The sequence below is a fragment of the Herpailurus yagouaroundi genome, unplaced genomic scaffold (genome assembly GCF_014898765.1).
Source record: "Herpailurus yagouaroundi ecotype Mexico unplaced genomic scaffold, PumYag 77, whole genome shotgun sequence".
NCBI classification, from domain to species: Eukaryota; Metazoa; Chordata; class Mammalia; order Carnivora; family Felidae; genus Herpailurus; species Herpailurus yagouaroundi.
In genome coordinates this window covers 44,720,162-44,736,978 of record NW_024412388.1, presented here as the reverse complement: position 1 = coordinate 44,736,978, position 16,817 = coordinate 44,720,162, and the positions used below count along the sequence as shown (strand labels likewise).

Below are 16,817 nucleotides of genomic sequence, written 5' to 3'. Positions count from 1 at the left end.
TTTTGATGGCCTGAACTTAACATTAATCCCCACGCCTTAAAGAATGTTTTCCCTGGGTTTTAAATTCTAGATTGACTGTTACACTTTCAGAATATCAGAGATACCCTGTCAGTGTCTCCTGGCTTTGATTATTGCTGTTGACAAGTTGCTGTTTGATCTGACTGTTGTTCCTCTGTAAGAAATCCACCTCTCCCCCCATGGCTGCTTTTGGAGATCTCCTGTTTCGCTTTGATGTTTGGCAGTTTGACTCTCCTGTGACTGACTGTGGTATTCATATTATTTTGCATCAGAAACATCGGGCGTCTGCATCTAAGGATTAATACCTTGTATCAGTTTTGGAAAATTCTCAGCCACTATCTTCTTAAATAATGCCTCTCCTCCATTAATCAGTCTCTCCTTCAGAACTTCAATTGGATACATGTTAAGCCATCCCTCCTGTCCTCCATGTCCCTTAACCTCTGCTGTTTCCCATCTTTCTGTGTCCTTGTGCTCTGACAGGGTGTGATCATTTTTTTCAGCTCTGCTCTAGTTCACTAATTTTGTTTATGCTTGTGTCAGTTACGCTGTTTAACCTGTTCATTAAAAGTCTTCAATTTCGTTACTTTCCTTCATTTATGTAAATTCTATTTGGTTCTCATTTGTTTTGTCATTTTTTACCATCTCATGTTCTAAACACGTATTTTCGTTCTCGTGTGTGTTTGTCTTGTGTCTGATATCTACAAGTCTGATTCAGCTGGCTCTGGCTAACTTTAACTTGTTTTGTATCTGTATGTATATACACAGAAAAAAAATACGCTTGTTTGTGTTTGTTTTTCTGTGAAGTCCTGTTTCTTGGAATTTAATCTGGGAGGATGGTTTGAGGCCTGGAGTGAGGGAAAGTTCCTTCCTCCAAGGAGGATTTACTTACTTCTTCCAGGTGCCTGGAACCACTACAGTCTGGGGCCACTCTAGAATAAATTCTCAGCTTACGGTATTTCAGACCGTGAAATCAGTGTGAATTTGAGAAGTGAAGCCGTGTGAGGGCAGTTCAGTGGCCACAGATTCTTAGAGAATTTTTTTTCTCCCCTGCATCCAGTACCAGAGTGCTCGTAGGCAGACTTCCCTGTTGCTCTCCCTTTCTCCAGGTAAGTTCTTTCAGCTCACCTTACCCTGAGGCTGTAGCCCTTTGAGCTCCAGTTTTATGTGACTACCTCCTCTTAGTCTCCCAGCCCCCACCTTGGCTTTGGGTCCTGTTTCTCAGGCACCGTAGGGCTGTGAAAATGGAGGCAGGAGGTCACCAGGGTTCCACAGATGCCTGCACGGTGAAGGCTAGCCTCAGAGTCTGCTTACCTCACACGATTTCTGCTTTCTCTTTGTGTTCAGCCTCTGAGCACTTTGTGCCAACTCAGCGATGTGCGTTTAAAGTTTTTTTTTTTTTAAATGTTTTCATCCGTCAGAGAGGTGTTTAGGGCAACTAGACAAAAGTCTCCATTAACTCTTCAGAGTGTGCCAGTGTGCCTTCTTTTTCTGCCGCTCCACTGAAACCACCCTCGGTAAGGCACCAGCACCTTCTAAGTTTCCAGAACCCAAGGAAACGACTCTTAACACCACCCACAGCAGTGGTCACCATCAGTTTGTCCCTCTCCGAAATCGGTTCGTCTGGCAGTCTCTTGCTACCTCCTAAGTCACTTTGCCTTTCTTGATTCCTTGCTTTCTGTCCAGCTTTAATCCAGAGCTGCCCTCTCTTTGTTCACTATTCTTTCCCCCAAGAACTGTGAAGCAAATGCAGTCTTTGTGCTGATGGCCCTTCGGTTTGTATCTCTGTGGCCCAAACCGCTCCTCTGAGCACACCATACTTGACGAGCCAACCATTCCTTTTGGTCGCCACACAGATGCCTCCAACTTAGTGTGCTTGAAATGGAACTTCCTTTTGTCTCGCCAGCCTTCCTTCTTCTCCCTCTCTGTAAACCACATCACCATCTACCTAGGTGCTCAAGCCAAAAGCATAGGAGTCGGCCACGATTTATCCCTTTTCTTACGACCCATAAGCAACCATAAACCTGTCCTTTGAATTCATCTCGAAGGTGTCTTCAGTTGCCTTCTCTCTGCCTCCACTGCTGCCATCCTACCCCCCCCCCCCCCCCGACACCATCCCGTCTAATCTAGTTACCGCATTAGTCTTCCAACTACTATCTCTCCCTCCACTCTCATTTATCTGGCCCATTCCATCCTCCACACAACTGCAAGACTGGTCGTCGTAAAGCATGAAATGCATCGCTTCTGGCTTAAGCACTTTTGTTGCTTTTTCCTTCCAGTCGCAGCCTGCAAGTTTCTGCATGGTCTGCACTCTGCCCCTCTCCACAGCTCTACCTGTGCCGCTCCTCCCGACTTGCGGTGTCCCCGCGGGGTGGTGGGGGAGGTCCCCCAGTTACTCTTGACTGCCTTCCCCAAACAGGACCTTTGCCATTTCGGCCTCTCTGCCTGGACTATCTGAGTGGCTAAATCGGTCTCATCCTGTAGGATCCAGCTTGAAGACCACCTCTTCAGAGAGGGTTTCCATGACCACCACTCTGAGCAAAGGAGGCTCCTTCTGTCTCTCATTTGAAGACCTGTTTGTGGTTTTTCCTTTTGTGGGACTTAGCACAGTGTGAATCCTGTTAGGTATGTGTTGGTTTGCTTGTTTCTGTTGAAGCTGCTTCAATGTGAGCTCCGTGGAAGCAGGTACCACATCTCTTCATAGTCACTGTTCCCCAAATATTATTCAGCCCCCAGAGCAGTGAATGCTTAGAAAAAGAAAGGAAGGAAGAAAAGAGGAGAAAAGAAGGCACTTGCTCCGGGGCACCAATTAGTGGGACAGCAGGGGCTAAAATTTAACCTTTTTATTCCTGATTTGCTCCTCTTTAGTAATAATTCTTGATTTCTAAAATGTAATTTTCCTAGAGAATTTGACTCCAGTTACCCTGTACCTTGGAGAGCTTAAACAGCTGACGTCAGCTACCCAGAAATGCAAGAATGCTCCATACTGTAGCAGTGGCATCCAAGTACAGACGTGCAGACTCCTAAAATTATATACAAATGTCAGAGACTCACGTTAAGAAACATGTAGAAAAGCCTTTTGAAATATCTTTCAAATCATTTCTTTTCTTCTCCCAACTCTTCGCTTAGGTTAAAAAGAAATCTATGGTAGGGGCGCCTGGGAGGCTCAGTCGGTTGAGCGTCCGACTTCAGCTCAGGTCATGATCTCGCAGTCTGTGGGTTCGAGCCCCACATCAGGCTCTGTGCTGACAGCTCAGAGCCTGGAGTCTGCTTTGGATTCTGTGTCTCCCTCTCTCTCTCTCTGCCCTCCCCTGCTCATGCTCTGTCTCTCTCTGTCTCAGAAATTTAAAAAAACAAAAAAACATCTATGGGCCCATGGGGAAGTTCTCATATTGCCAGCTCAATTTCTATTTTCTTTTCTCATAGGAGCCTCACGGATGGGTTGTGGATTTGGTAAATAAGGTATATAACTTTTATTAATATAGTCGTATTTTCCTTCTTTTAATGAAATTGCTTGGAGTTTGGTATTTTAGGTAAATGACAGCTAGAAAGAACAATAAGAATGTTTTTCAGTTCCTCCTCTTCTTTATCATATGCTGTTTATACGGATGAGCACCAGCGTCAGGATTTAGCACATCCCCTGCAGTGTATCGCAGGAACAATAGAATTATCTTTGTGATGGCTTTCTCTAGGTCAGTATTACAGAGCACGTTGGCAGAGTAGAATGGTAGCCTTTGTGTCTTGTTTAAATTATTAACGTACAGCATTTTAAAATTAATTTGTGCCCTTTCTCTTCTCAGTTTGGAGAATTAGGTGGATTTGCAGCAATCCAAGCCAAGCTTCATTCGGAAGATATAGAACTTGGGGTAAGTTAAACCAGTCTGCGTGCCCACAGCAGAAGTTCGCTTTATTCGGGCTGGTATGTTACCCAGGGGACGTGGTCTGGACACAGTCAATGAAACGTTACAGTGTTAAGTTATCTCTGCAGGAGCGGTTTCAGTGGCTCTGATAAAGGAATGTTTGCTCCTAATCATAACCAAATTTCAGTGTAGGGTATTTGCTTCCCCCCCCCCCCCCCCTTTCCCTTTGCTTTTGGCATTTACCTCCTAATTTGTGATGGTTGTGTGAAATCATCTTGCTTTTTAAGGACAGTTGCTGTATGTGGCAAAGATATGTGTACATACAGTGTTATGATTCCGTTACATCAGAAAGTCTTCCCTCGTGCCAGGCACAATAAAATATTTCATTTTAAGGTTGGTAGGAAGTTTTTTGGTATTGTAGGACTCCTACATAACACAGGGCTGTCACAGGAGCTTAGAATCCTCCCTCAGAATCAGTACATCCTCTTTTTATATGGGACTTCATTTTCTCAAAGACATTTAACCTTATGGTAAGGGGAATAACTTAATCTTTTATTTTTCACAGAGGGCTGACTTGTTTGTAACTAGGAGCATTTTATTCTGTCTTCTGGTTGATTGTTCACTTAACTGCTCGTTATGTACTTGGCCACATGTAGGACACTGTGCTAGCTACCGTGAGGTACTGAGAACAGAAGGTGATGGGGTAAAGTCATCCGTTGCCCCTGAGTGACGTAGGATTGTGCTTAGAGCAGCGCTTGCTCCTGCGGAACCGCGACTAATCAGCTAACTTGCTTGGTCCGTCTTTGGGCGAGGGAAGTAACATCCAGGAGAGAGTCTGATGGTATGCTTGGTAATAAACTGACCCTTTCTTGCCACCCACTGTTTATCCTGAAAGATTAAGTGTCTGCCAAGCCTTCTGCTGACACTGACCAGGGAGTGTCTTCTCCCTTCCCTGAATGTTAACTAGGCTGTTTGGCCGTCATTTTGATCCCCATTGAGTGGACCAAGCACGTTAGAAGTGACTACTGATCTGGAAAATAATGGGTAATGATTTAAGAAGCAAAACCGTTTATGGGGCGCATCCAACTTCGGCTCAGGTCATGATCTCGTGGTTCGTGAGTTCGAGCCCCGTGTCGGGCTCTGTGCTGACAGCTCAGAGCCCGGAGCCTGCTTCAGATTCTGTGTCCCCCTCTCTCTCCGCCCCACCCCTGCTTGTGCTCTCTGTCTTTCAGAAATGAATAAACATAAAATTTTTTTTTTTTTAAAGCAAAACTATTTAAAACCAAAAACCTTTTCAGATACAGGGTTTTATCCAATTTACTTATTTCTCAAAAACTGGCTGTATAGGTCATTGGTCATATTAGAGATTAGCTTCGGGGTGCCTGAGTGGCTCAGTCAGTTAATCATCCGACTCTTGATTTTGGCTGAGGTCACATTCTCACCGTTTGTGGGTTCGAGCCATGCGTCAGGCTACATGCTAACAGTGCAGAGCCTGCATGAGATTCTCTCTCTCTGCCTCTCCTCACCGTGTGCGTGCATGCTCTCTCTCTTTTTTTTCTCTCTCTCTCAAAATAAATAAACTTTTTAAAAAAAGAAATTGCTTCATATTTTTAAAATGTTAAAATACTAATTTCTGGCAGAGTTAATGTATTTAAAAAAAAAATACAGAGCAGTCCAAGTTTCTACCCTACTTGGAAGAAAATTGGCTTAAAGGTAGATACATAGGAATCTGGACCTACCCTCATTATTATTAAATATCTTGAGGTTAAAGATTCCTTCAAGATTTTTCCCTTAGGTCAGACCATTTTTCAAACAACCGTGTTGTTTGCTGCAGTTGGTAGAGAATTATATTGCTTAGTTTTATTTGAGATGATGATGAAATTCAGGCATAGGAGAAAGAGATTCCAAAGATTAAGGCTCTGATTTTATCAAACAAGGATTAAAATTTCACAATAAATGCCTACTTCCTAAGCAGTTAAGGTGACTGTGTCCTAGAATAAATATAGGCCACTGAGTACAAGTAAATGCATTCGTTTTACATTTACATTTTTATTTATATATTTTTGAATTTGAAAAATACTGTGAAAAAGCAACATTCACAATTGATCAGTTAAAAATACCTGTACAGGGACCCCCAAGTGGCTCAGTTGGTTGTGCATCCGACTTTACCTCAGGTCATGATCTCACGGTTCATGAGTTCAAGCCCCACATCAGGCTCTGCTCACAGCTCGGAGCCGGGAGCCTGCTTCAGATTCTTTGTCTCCCTCTCTCTCTGCCGCTTCCCCCGCTTGCTCTCACTTTTTCTCTCTCAAAAATAAATAAGCATTAAAAAATTTTTTTTAAATTACCTTTACTACAAAGTAAGGAATGGAAGGTGCCTGTCATCCATCCCCCCAAGCCCCCACACCTCTACCTTCTTCCTAGGTAATAGCTACCCATTTGACTCCTAGCATTTCTGACTTTTGCCTAAATTTATGTGGAATATACCTGTGCACGTTCTTTCCTGCTTTCTCTGTCTTTAAGGCTGAATTGTAATCAAGCTATATGTAGTGGCATATTTTCATTTAACGTTATATCACAGACATCTTTCCAGATCCATGCTGTCATTGATTTTAATGGCTGTAATGTGTTTCTGCAACTGTTGTACCATGATGCTGTCACTTATTCGTGGGCACCATGTAGATATGTAAATTTGTCTTTATGTGCATATGGTACCATTTCTGAAGGACAAATTCCTAGAAAATGTGATTTTTAATATAATTCATAGTAATCTCTTTCCAAAAAAGAGATTTATTTGGACCAGTCTGTACTCCCATAAACTCGTTTCCTATTTCTCTCGTTAGTACTGAATATTTTCCATCTTTAGTTTTTTCATTATAATGGACAAAAATAGTACTTTGTTATTTAATTTGCAATACTCTCATTTCCTGTGAATTTGAGCATCTCATCATGTGATTATTGGCTGTTTACATTTCTTCTATAAATTGACATCGTTATTTAGGTTTCTTTGGGGTTTTCTTGTTAACTTTCAGGAATTCTTTTTATGTTCAGCATATCAATGCCATGCCCATTTTATGTATCTGTAAATTTTTTCTCCCAGTCTTTTGCTTCTCTTTTTATTTTTATTGATAGTGTCTTTTGCTAACAGGAGCTTCCACATTTTATAAAAATTCCCCATTTTTTCTTTAATGGCTTTAAGAGTTTTCTAACTTGCTTAGGGAATATTCTCCCATCTCAAAGTTATAAAAATACCTGTTTTATTTTATACTTTCCAGTTTTATTTTTTATACTTGGTTCTTGAATTCATTTAGAATTTATTTTTATATATTACATAAGATAGAGATCCAGTTTAATTTTCTTCCAAATAGGTAACTGATTGTCATCAGATCCTCTAATGACTAATCCCTGATTTCTCTCCTATTTTGACGTATTGGCTCAGTCACATGTCACCGCCCCACGTGTACGCGGGTGTGTTCCTTCTGTTGGTTTGTTCATGCGTTCTTTGCCCATTTCTATACTATTGCTGCACAGCTTTCCTTCCTGGTAGTACCAGTCTGCCCCACGTCCTTCTTCTCTCAGATCTCCTTGATCGTTCTCGTATTTCTGCCCTTTGAATATAATCAACATGCCAGGTTGTCCTGCAGAAATCCCCCAGAGATTGTGTTTTGAATTGTGTTAAACGTATAGGTACCTGTGTGGAGAATTACAGTGCTGGTTCTTTCTGTTCGGGAACATGGCATCTGCTTGTTTGTCTGGGTCTTCCCTTACGCGTTTCAGTAAAGTTTTATAATTTCCTCCACGGAAGACTTCGGTGGTTTGTTGAAGGCACATTTCACTCCTTCGCCTACTATCCCCTTCTTTTTCAAATAAAAACTGTTAGTATTCTACAATGTAAGTTTTAAAAGTCTTTCATCCAGTCCTCCAAAGAAGTTTTATTGGCATTATTATGATTTAAGTTCTATTAAATTTCTGTAACAATGTAAATGGATTGACGTCTTGTTACCGGTTCTTCCTGCCTGGGGGGTGTGGTTTGTCTGGTCATTCATTCGGGACTTGATCTAGTCACCATTTCAGATTGTCCCTGAAAGGGACGTGTTTAATGCTGAAAGGAAAAACACCCTCTCACACTGATGTCTGACCTTCACTGTCCTTGTTTTCAGGCGGTCTCAGCATTGGTGCAGCCCTTGGGGGTGTGTGCAGAGTACCTCAATTCCTCGGTGGTTCAGGTAAGACAGGCCACTTTACATTTGCTTCAGAAGGTGACCAAACACATACAGACAGTAATAATTACCTTTTTATTGATTGGTCAGAATTGTGCCCTATTTCTTTTCTTTGTTCAGATTATCTATTTTTCTAATAAAAATACTCTCAGAAAATAACGAAAAAATGGTTAATAATTCAAGGTAGAGGAGACTTCTCATATTTGAAAAGATGATTTACCTTTTCAGTTTATCATTTTATCAAATAGAATTTATATATGATTACATGTATTTTTGTTTCCTTATCTGTAAAATAGGCCACATATATCCCAACCCCCTTCCCAGGACTGTTTAAGGATTCAGTGCCATTATGTATTAAATGAGATCAGTGTTGAACAACCCACTGGGCTTCCTTGCTAGCTAAGTCACTGCTGAGTAACAGCTTAACAGCGCATCTTGTCTGATCTCCCGTCCCTGCAGGTTGTAAGTCAACAGGCCGTCAAATAGAGCTGTGCATGTCAGTTTTCTAGTGCTTAAGGCCTATTATACTTTCTTGTTTCCTTTCCATCTCAGTTGACAGGTTTTGCTGAATAAAGTGTCACTTTGAAATACCTTCATTTTTTATTTTCTTTGTAAATAGGTCTGTGAAACCTGTAACTTTCCCAGCGATTTTTTTTTTTAATCACTATAAATGGCTTTGAAAGCATAGAGTCCTTTGGGAGCAGTGTTTTTGTATGCACTGTTCCTTCTTGCTAATATCTCGTTTTAACAAGGGAGATACGATTTTTTTAGTAGGTTCAGGAAATTTCTACCATTTCTAAGTGTTAAATGCTTTCTTTAAATGTCAGAGTTATCCTGCAAGATTTTTACATGAAATCAGATGGTGGGCTATTTATGTATTTCTTCATTCTGGATATTAAGCTCATTAGAAACATTTTATGTTCTTTCACCTTATTAAACATATAATCATTAATTTTATAGTTGAAACACTAAGGTATAAGAGGCAAAATTATTTGACTTTTTAATAATTTAATAATAAATACTAATAATTTAATAATTGGCTTTTTAATCATCAGGGCCAGGATTGGATTTTTAAATGCTCTCTACCCATGCATTGCCTTGTGGAAAGAGATTTAGCATAAATGTTCTAGCTTCTAATTAATATTAAATTCTTTAGAAATTCTAAGTTTTAGAGATGCCTGGGTGGCTCAGTTGGTTAAGCCTCCAGCCTTGAGTCAGGTCATGATCTCACGGTTCATGGGTTCCAGCCTTACGTCAGGCTCTGTGCTGACAGCTCAGAGCCTGGAGCCTGCTTCGGATTCTGTGTCTCCCTCTCTCTCTCTGCCCCTCCCTCCCTCCCTCCCTCGTGCTCTGTCTCTCTCTCTGTCTCTTTCTGTCTCTCTCTCAAAAATGAATAAAGACTAAAAAAAATTAACAAAGAAATTCTAAGTTTTATATAAATAAGCACAGTAGACTTCAAAAAGAGTAAAAAGTATTGAATTTCCAACCAAAGCATATTTAATTGCTTCAAATTAGCCAACCTTCGATTTACTCAGCAATATATTCATGCTCTGAATTTATTCTCATACCATGTTCACATCCGTATTACCTGATGTAAATTAACAACGGTCTCTACCACTTGCCCCTTGTATGCTTTGGAAGACATATGTAACATCTGTGTTTTGGCCTTCTTGTCTATAAAATGGTGATCATGCCCTTTGAGCTGCAGTGAGAAGTGAGCCGGGGGGTGCCACTGACGAGAACAGCACTGCTTGCCTCCTACCCTAGCAGCCCCCAGTCTTCCCCAGACAGGGGACGCAAGCGTAGAGGAAGAAATCCCAGTTGGATAATCGCCTGGTGTCATTTTAATTCTTTGCTAATGTCTTCTTGGCTTTGACAGCCATATGCTGTCTATCTTCTCTTGTCACCAGATAAGTTTTTAAAAATTATTTTACTTAGTTGGAAGTGAGCATTTAGACCTAGCTAATATTTTCCTCCTCCTCATGTAATATTTAGAGTTAGTTATCTGATTATGCTACCATCCCGGAGCGATGTGTTGTAGGAATCTCGTCTGTAGGCCTCATTTATATCAGCACACAAAAATAGTGCATATCACAGCATTTTTTTTTCGTGGTCTGTGCTTATATGCAGTTGTTAAAATCAAACACCAAATATTTACTTTATTACAGAAATAATACCTACTCATGCTTCATGTTTTAAAAGTTAGTTTATGTGTCTTTGGTTGCTCTTTGAAAGGACCCCTCTGAGATAGTGATGACAGGGATTGCACCCATGTGGTATTAAAGGAGCTGGGCATGGAGTCGGGTACGGCCTACTTGGGATGGTAGGAGCTAGCTAGCTATGGGGCTCTTGGCACTAGAATTGAGATCCTTCCGTTGCACTCTGTCCTTTGTGAAGTGTGAATGAAGAAGTGTCTGCTCTCTAGTTCTGGGGCAGAATCCGGAGTCTTTATTAACCGCAGCACATCTTTTCTGCAGCCGATGCTAGACCCAGTCATCCTTACTGCGATCCAGGATGTACGGAGCGTGGAGGAAAAGGACCTCAAAGATAAGGTAAATCCCGTCTCCAGACAGGTAGGCCCCAGAGCCTGTTAGTCCTCAAAGTACAGCCAGGACTTGGGGCAGGGTTCACACGCCATTGTTCTTTGGATTCTGGTCATATACAACTCACATCAAGTTCATTTTACATTTTCTAAGCAAGAAATGCTTTTTGTAAAGCATCAGTATTCTGAAGCACCAGGTTGGCATTAAATCAATAGAGTGATTATAGGGTTCTCAGCAAGTGATACCATTCAGAATTTTACTAACGTGTTGATTTAGAGAGTATTCTAATAGGTATAGCATTGAAGAAGCTTTTAAATAATTCAGTACTACAAGCTTGTCCAAAGTTGTTTAAAGTAATTTTAGCATTTAAGTTTAACAGTCTTTATGTTGTGGACCTTGAAATTCTCACAGGATCCTTCCTTTTGCTCACCTGTGTGCTAACTTTTGTTTAGAAGCAAACTAGTTAATTGACCATATGGAGTATGGGATACCACCAACCTTTGCTGTTGAAAATGTCCCGTACTCCCGTGTCTGAATTGGGAGCAAAACGTTCTCATGGCTGCTTTTCTGTTTGTGTGTGCTTTGAATAAAAGAGATTGGTTAGCATCCCCGAGCTCTTGTCTGCCATCAAGTTACTCTGCATGCGCTTCCAGCCGGATTTGGTGACCGTGGTGGATGACCTTCGATTAGACATCCTACTGCGCATGCTGAAGTCGCCACATTTTAGCGCTAAAATGAATTCCCTCAAAGAAGTAAGTTTTGTATTTGTTTGTAGAAGACTTAAAGCACAGACGCTTTAAGTTCTGCCAAAACTTGTGGTCATTAATATCAGAATGTTGAGAAAGGAAGCAGAATAATTTCTTGTAATCATACAAAAAAGAGGTAACAGTGATTATATGTAAAATGGTATCTGTGTTCGTCATTGTTAACGCGATCTTTTTACATGTGTTACATTCAAAATTCATTCTCTGAAATTTTTGGAAATATTTAGTGTTTTTGTGAAATTGCCCAGAGAGTGCCCTTGTTGGCTCCACGTTCTTTTTTTTTTTTTTTTAATATTTTTATTTATTTTTGAGAAAGAGACAGACAGAGCACGAGTGGGGGAAGGGTGGAGAGAGAGAGAGACACAATTCAAAGCAGGCTCCAGGCTCTGAGCTGTCAGCACAGAGCCCCATGTGGGGCTCGAACTCATGAACCATGAGATCATGACCTGAGCTGAAGTCAGATGCTCAACTGACTGAGCCACCCAGGTGCCCCGGCTCCACGTTCTTTTTAAAGAGACATCAGGAATAAGTAGTCTGTGAACTTATTACAGTAACTGGCCTTTGATACATTTTGGCTAACTATCAGACCACATTGCAACACTGTAAAAGTCACAGGGTATGTATACATATATATGAAGATTTTGATTGTGCATATTTGTGCTGGATTCTGTCACAATAATCCTGTCTTCTTAGGTAACCAAACTAATAGAAGATAGCACTTTATCCAAATCTGTGAAGAATGCTATAGATACAGACAGATTGTTAGATTGGCTGGTTGAAAACTCAGTTCTGTCCATTGCACTGGAAGGTAAGTTGCTTTTTAAAAACATATTTTTATATTTCTTAACACGTAGTTGTAAGTGATGTATTTTTATATCAAAGAAAGGTGTGAAAATGTTGTTTTGACTGTATTAGCCTTTAAATCTGGTAGCGAGTTAATATTGCTTTGAATTAATAGAATCGTATTTAGAAAGTCAATGTTCACTGAATCTGTCTGCCTCTTGGGTGTTTCTTCCCTTAGGCAACATAGACCAAGCGCAATACTGTGATCGTATAAAGGGGATTATTGAACTCTTGGGCAGTAAATTGTCTTTAGATGAACTTACTAAAATTTGGAAGATACAGGTAAGTTGATCAGAATTATTTTTGCCTTTTTCTGACATTTCTGTCAGAAGGAGAGGGAAGGAGAGTGGTGAACAAGCAGGGAAATGGATCTTGTATCCTGCTTTAGTCAAAGCGGAGCTGCTCCCATCTGGTTTGCAGTTCAGGGCTTCTGCTAAGATTGCATATGTGCAAAAGGATTGCACTACCCAGAAGATGTAAAACTACCCAGCTAGTCTAGTCTTCTCATGTCTCAGATTGAAAAAAATGAAAAGCTTTACCACAGGCCACACGGCAGTTGGGAATTACAGGTCTTTTGTCTGTCAGTGTCCTGTTCTTTTCACTGTGTTTGCTTATCTATGTTCATGGATAGGTGTTTCCTGTTCAGCTCTGTTAAATGAGGATGAAAGTAACACTGAGTTTACAGACCTCAGCTTACCCGGACCCTCAGCAGCTGTGACAGAATCAGCCACAAGCTTCATTTTCTTTTTCCTTCGCTCTGTTAATATCCATGTGACTCATTGTCCTCCCACTTTTCTGGCACCCTCTTCAAGTCTCCTTTACTAACTTATTTTCTTCTGCTTTGTAAATGTTAGTCTCTTTCAAGCCTTAGTCCTTAGCCCTTTCCTCGGTGTATAATCTTCCATTAGGCAGTTTCCTCCACTCCTGTGGCTTTGACTGCTTTTGGATGCTGCTGACTCTCAGAATTCTGTCCCTAATCCATACCTCTTCTTGGCCCTCCAGTGCAGTGTACGTAAATGTATATATAACTCTTGTGCCTTCATGCATGCCATCTTGTAGGCATCTCAAATCCAGTATGTCAGTACCTAGTCCTTTTTCGGTCTGTGTCAGTAATGGTGTTAGCCTTCATCTAGTTGCCCAGCCAGAAAGAGGCCCGGAGCTCACCTCACCTGTACCCTCTTAGACACCGTATCAGTCAGAACCTGGTCAGGAAACAGAAGCCTCGCTAGGTGTCTCAGAGGGAACTGGATACTGGGGGTTGTTGACAAAGGTGTTGCTAGGGGGGAAGAGCAAAAGAGAGAAGCAGGAATGCTGGGGGAGCGGAGTGGGGAAAGGGCATACAAAGTGCAAGGAAAGGAATCTGCTTTTGGAGATGCTTTTGCTGCAAATGCTGGGATTGCCCTTGAGCCTGGCACCCCAGGCAGGGCTCCTGGAAGCCCGTGCTGCCACCAGGGCCAGCACCTGCGTCCAGTCCCTGAGCACAGAGCAGTGCCTCTTTCTTCCCCCTGCCTTCTCATCTGCCCGCAGTGCCTCCCCTGGGCAGGACCTAGCGGGAGCATAGCTAGTAGAGGAAATGTGATTGGCAGGTACAGGACTGACAGAAAACCATCCTGGGTCCTACAGATCTTACTTCCCATGTCCGCTTTCGTTGATTGAATACCCTCACAGAATGTCGTGAATGTAAGTTGTGAGTCCACATAAGGCTAAAGATTAGAGATCATGATGGATACAATGTATATCCCTACTGCATGCGGTGAATGTTCGTATATGGCACATACTGGAAAATTCTTGTGGAATTGACTCTAAAAAAGCCCCTGCCTTTCAAGTCCTCCACATGGTGAGCAGTGAGGCATGATGGAGTCATGGTTGAGGTCATAAAGTGAGTTTCAACCATAAGGACAGCCACAGGACCTACATCTCTGAAGCAGAAACTTACTGCCCAAGGAATAAGTAACTATTCATTGAAGTTACAATGTATCTATGAGCAAAATAGAAAAGGAGGTAGAGACTCCCCTCAGCTGGAAGTGAATGCAAAGTCCTGAAATCAATTTCAATCTTTATTTGCCAGTCGAAAATACTTTGCACTCCCGTTGAAGTGAATATGTCAGATTGAGCACTTAACTGTCATCTTTTGAAAGATTTAATACTGCTAGGAATTTAACCAAGGCCAACCGATGGCCATTAACAAGGGTCGCTTCCTTTAGTTTTGCCAGTATTCTCATGCAAGGGAATGCCAATGAAACTGGAATCAGTTTATCTTTATTGCTGCTTTGCTTTCCTCTTCTGTCAGTTGCAGGAGGGGGGAATGGGTGGGGGATGGGAGGCTGAGGTTTTTTCCAAGTTCCAGGACTTAACTTGCCCCCCATGTTTCCTTTTCCAGTCGGGACAATCATCTACTGTGATCGAGAACATCCATACTATTATTGCTGCAGCAGCTGTCAAATTTAATTCAGATCAGCTTAATCATTTGTTTGTTCTCATTCAGAAGGTACGTGCCCAGTCAAACGTGCTAGCTTTTTAAGTTTTTTCTAAAAGAAGCTTCCCCCTCTAAGCTGGAAGCATCTAAACATACACTCTTCTTGCTTTAGCGAACCTTTCTAGCTCAGGTGTAAACTTTCTGCATATTTCGCCGGTTTGATACAATTGGATTGTCTTGCCTTTTCCCTTCCGCAGAGCTGGGAGACGGAAAGCGATAGAGTAAGACAGAAGCTGTTGAGCCTGATTGGACGAATAGGCCGGGAAGCTCGCTTTGAGACCACGTCTGGAAAGGCAGGAGGATGAAATTAATCTTTCCAGCTCCACATACTTTATGCGGTTGTTCGTGCATGTGTGGGCTCATCTTGTGTGGTGTTATTGTAGGTGTTAGATGTACTCTGGGAACTGGCCCATCTTCCGACCCTGCCCAGTAGCCTTATCCAGCAAGCCCTGGAGGAGCACCTGACGATCCTGAGTGACGCATACGCGGTGAAGGAAGCAATCAAGAGAAGCTACATCATTAAGTGCATAGAAGATATTAAAAGGGTTGGTCTTACCTTCGACCTCCTTTTGTAGTCAGAGCATCAATAGCATTGTCTGAGTAATTAGGACCCAATGATTTTCTTAGCCTATTATGTAAATCAAATGTGCGACCTGGAAACTCTTACCTTAGAGTCCAAGATTTGGAAATTGTAGGTACTACTTTTACCAAGCCACTTACATTTCTCTTAAAATTCATTTCAGCCCGGAGAGTGGTCAGGTTTGGAAAAAAACAAGAAGGACGGATTCAAGGTAAGTCTTTTCACATGGAACCGCCCAAAAGGTATACTAATTCAATAATTTCTTTTAATAAGTGTTTTGGTGTTTCTTTGAGTAATGCTCGGAAACTGCCGTCTATTCACAAATCCAAGGTCACATTCACAGGGTAGTTTTATTATTTTCATAAAATTATAAGACCTTTAACTTAGTTCCTTCTTTTGTAAACTAAATGCGAAGGGTGCACCGTTTTAGTGAGTCCAATGGATTCTGCATAAATACCATGCCCATTTTTCTGCCATGAGGGAGAAGTGGAGCACTGTTCATGGAGTAAGAAAGAGAAGGGAAGAAGGAGGTTCATTCAGTGCTGGCACATAGTTGTTTTTCAGGTGCCTAGTTCAGAGATGTTCATAAAGTGATTCCTTGGTGACTCTTGCTGCTAGGACCCAATACTAGGAGGTGGGCGTAGGCGGTGACAGCCAGTGGGGCCACTGCTCTGGGAGCCCTTTGCCTCAGGGCTCTGCCCTCCAGCCTGCTGGGCACCTAGGGGCTGCCCTTTGAAAGCATGGTTAGCAGAGTAAGCAGTGATGACTGTAGCTCTCCCGTCCCTGCAGTGCTTAGACATCCAGTCTGTGCTCCGGAGGGCTGATCTTGGGGCGGCTCATTGGAGCGACCTCCCTGTTGCGGCAGGACCCCCACTCCCCCACGCCTGCCCCACCAAAGCAGTGCCCTCCTCTCGCCGAGGCCCTTGGGTTGCCCAGACCAAATGGAAAGCCTCATAACAGGAGGGATTTCGTTTTATTGTAACATAAAAAAAGGTTTTGGTGAGTGTGGCTTAGTAATTTCATTGGCTAAACATTTTTCTTGGCTTTCATTAATAAGTGTTTCTTTAAAGGTTCTTGAATACTGCTAATTTTCATTGGTATATTCAGAGACTCTTAGCTCTTGTTAAGAGGCCGTGGTGATTCAGTGAGCTTTTATTAAGTTATATTTGGTCATAAAGTTTAGTTAGGGACACGTAAGAACTTTGTGTTTTAGATTTCTGATGCCGAAATGTGATCAGGTGAATTTTCTACATATAACCTAGCCTTAGAGATTTTCAAAAAGTCACTCACAAACTGGAGCTGATGATGCTCAGGTTTTAAGGAATTGTTCCTTTAATTCAACAACATTGCTCTCGCTCTCAGATACAGTGTGAATTTTTCAAGTTCTCTCAGTTTAGCAATTCAGATACTTTGTTGCAGTCTCTGTCTTTGCGGTTGACCCTCATCCAGAGTGAGTTGTGTAAGGAGTTTAGACCCTTCCCTAGCAGTAGTAATAGCAAGACGAAAGGGTATCTGT

At 41.8% G+C, this 16,817-nt stretch overlaps 1 protein-coding gene across 1 annotated transcript in view; it reads left to right on the top strand.

The window, feature by feature from the left end:
• USP24 (ubiquitin specific peptidase 24) overlaps positions 1–16,817 on the top strand; it is a gene marked incomplete at its 5' end in the record, with an annotated part of 141,451 nt that overhangs the window by 38,771 nt on the left and 85,863 nt on the right. Inside the window, 11 exons of the mRNA XM_040470368.1 lie at positions 3,442–3,477; positions 3,816–3,881; positions 8,036–8,101; positions 10,573–10,647; positions 11,232–11,390; positions 12,096–12,210; positions 12,424–12,527; positions 14,626–14,733; positions 14,919–15,014; positions 15,105–15,266; positions 15,465–15,512. Of these exons, the coding sequence (XP_040326302.1) occupies positions 3,442–3,477; positions 3,816–3,881; positions 8,036–8,101; positions 10,573–10,647; positions 11,232–11,390; positions 12,096–12,210; positions 12,424–12,527; positions 14,626–14,733; positions 14,919–15,014; positions 15,105–15,266; positions 15,465–15,512 (1,035 nt within the window). The remainder of the gene's footprint in view (positions 1–3,441; positions 3,478–3,815; positions 3,882–8,035; positions 8,102–10,572; positions 10,648–11,231; positions 11,391–12,095; positions 12,211–12,423; positions 12,528–14,625; positions 14,734–14,918; positions 15,015–15,104; positions 15,267–15,464; positions 15,513–16,817) is intronic.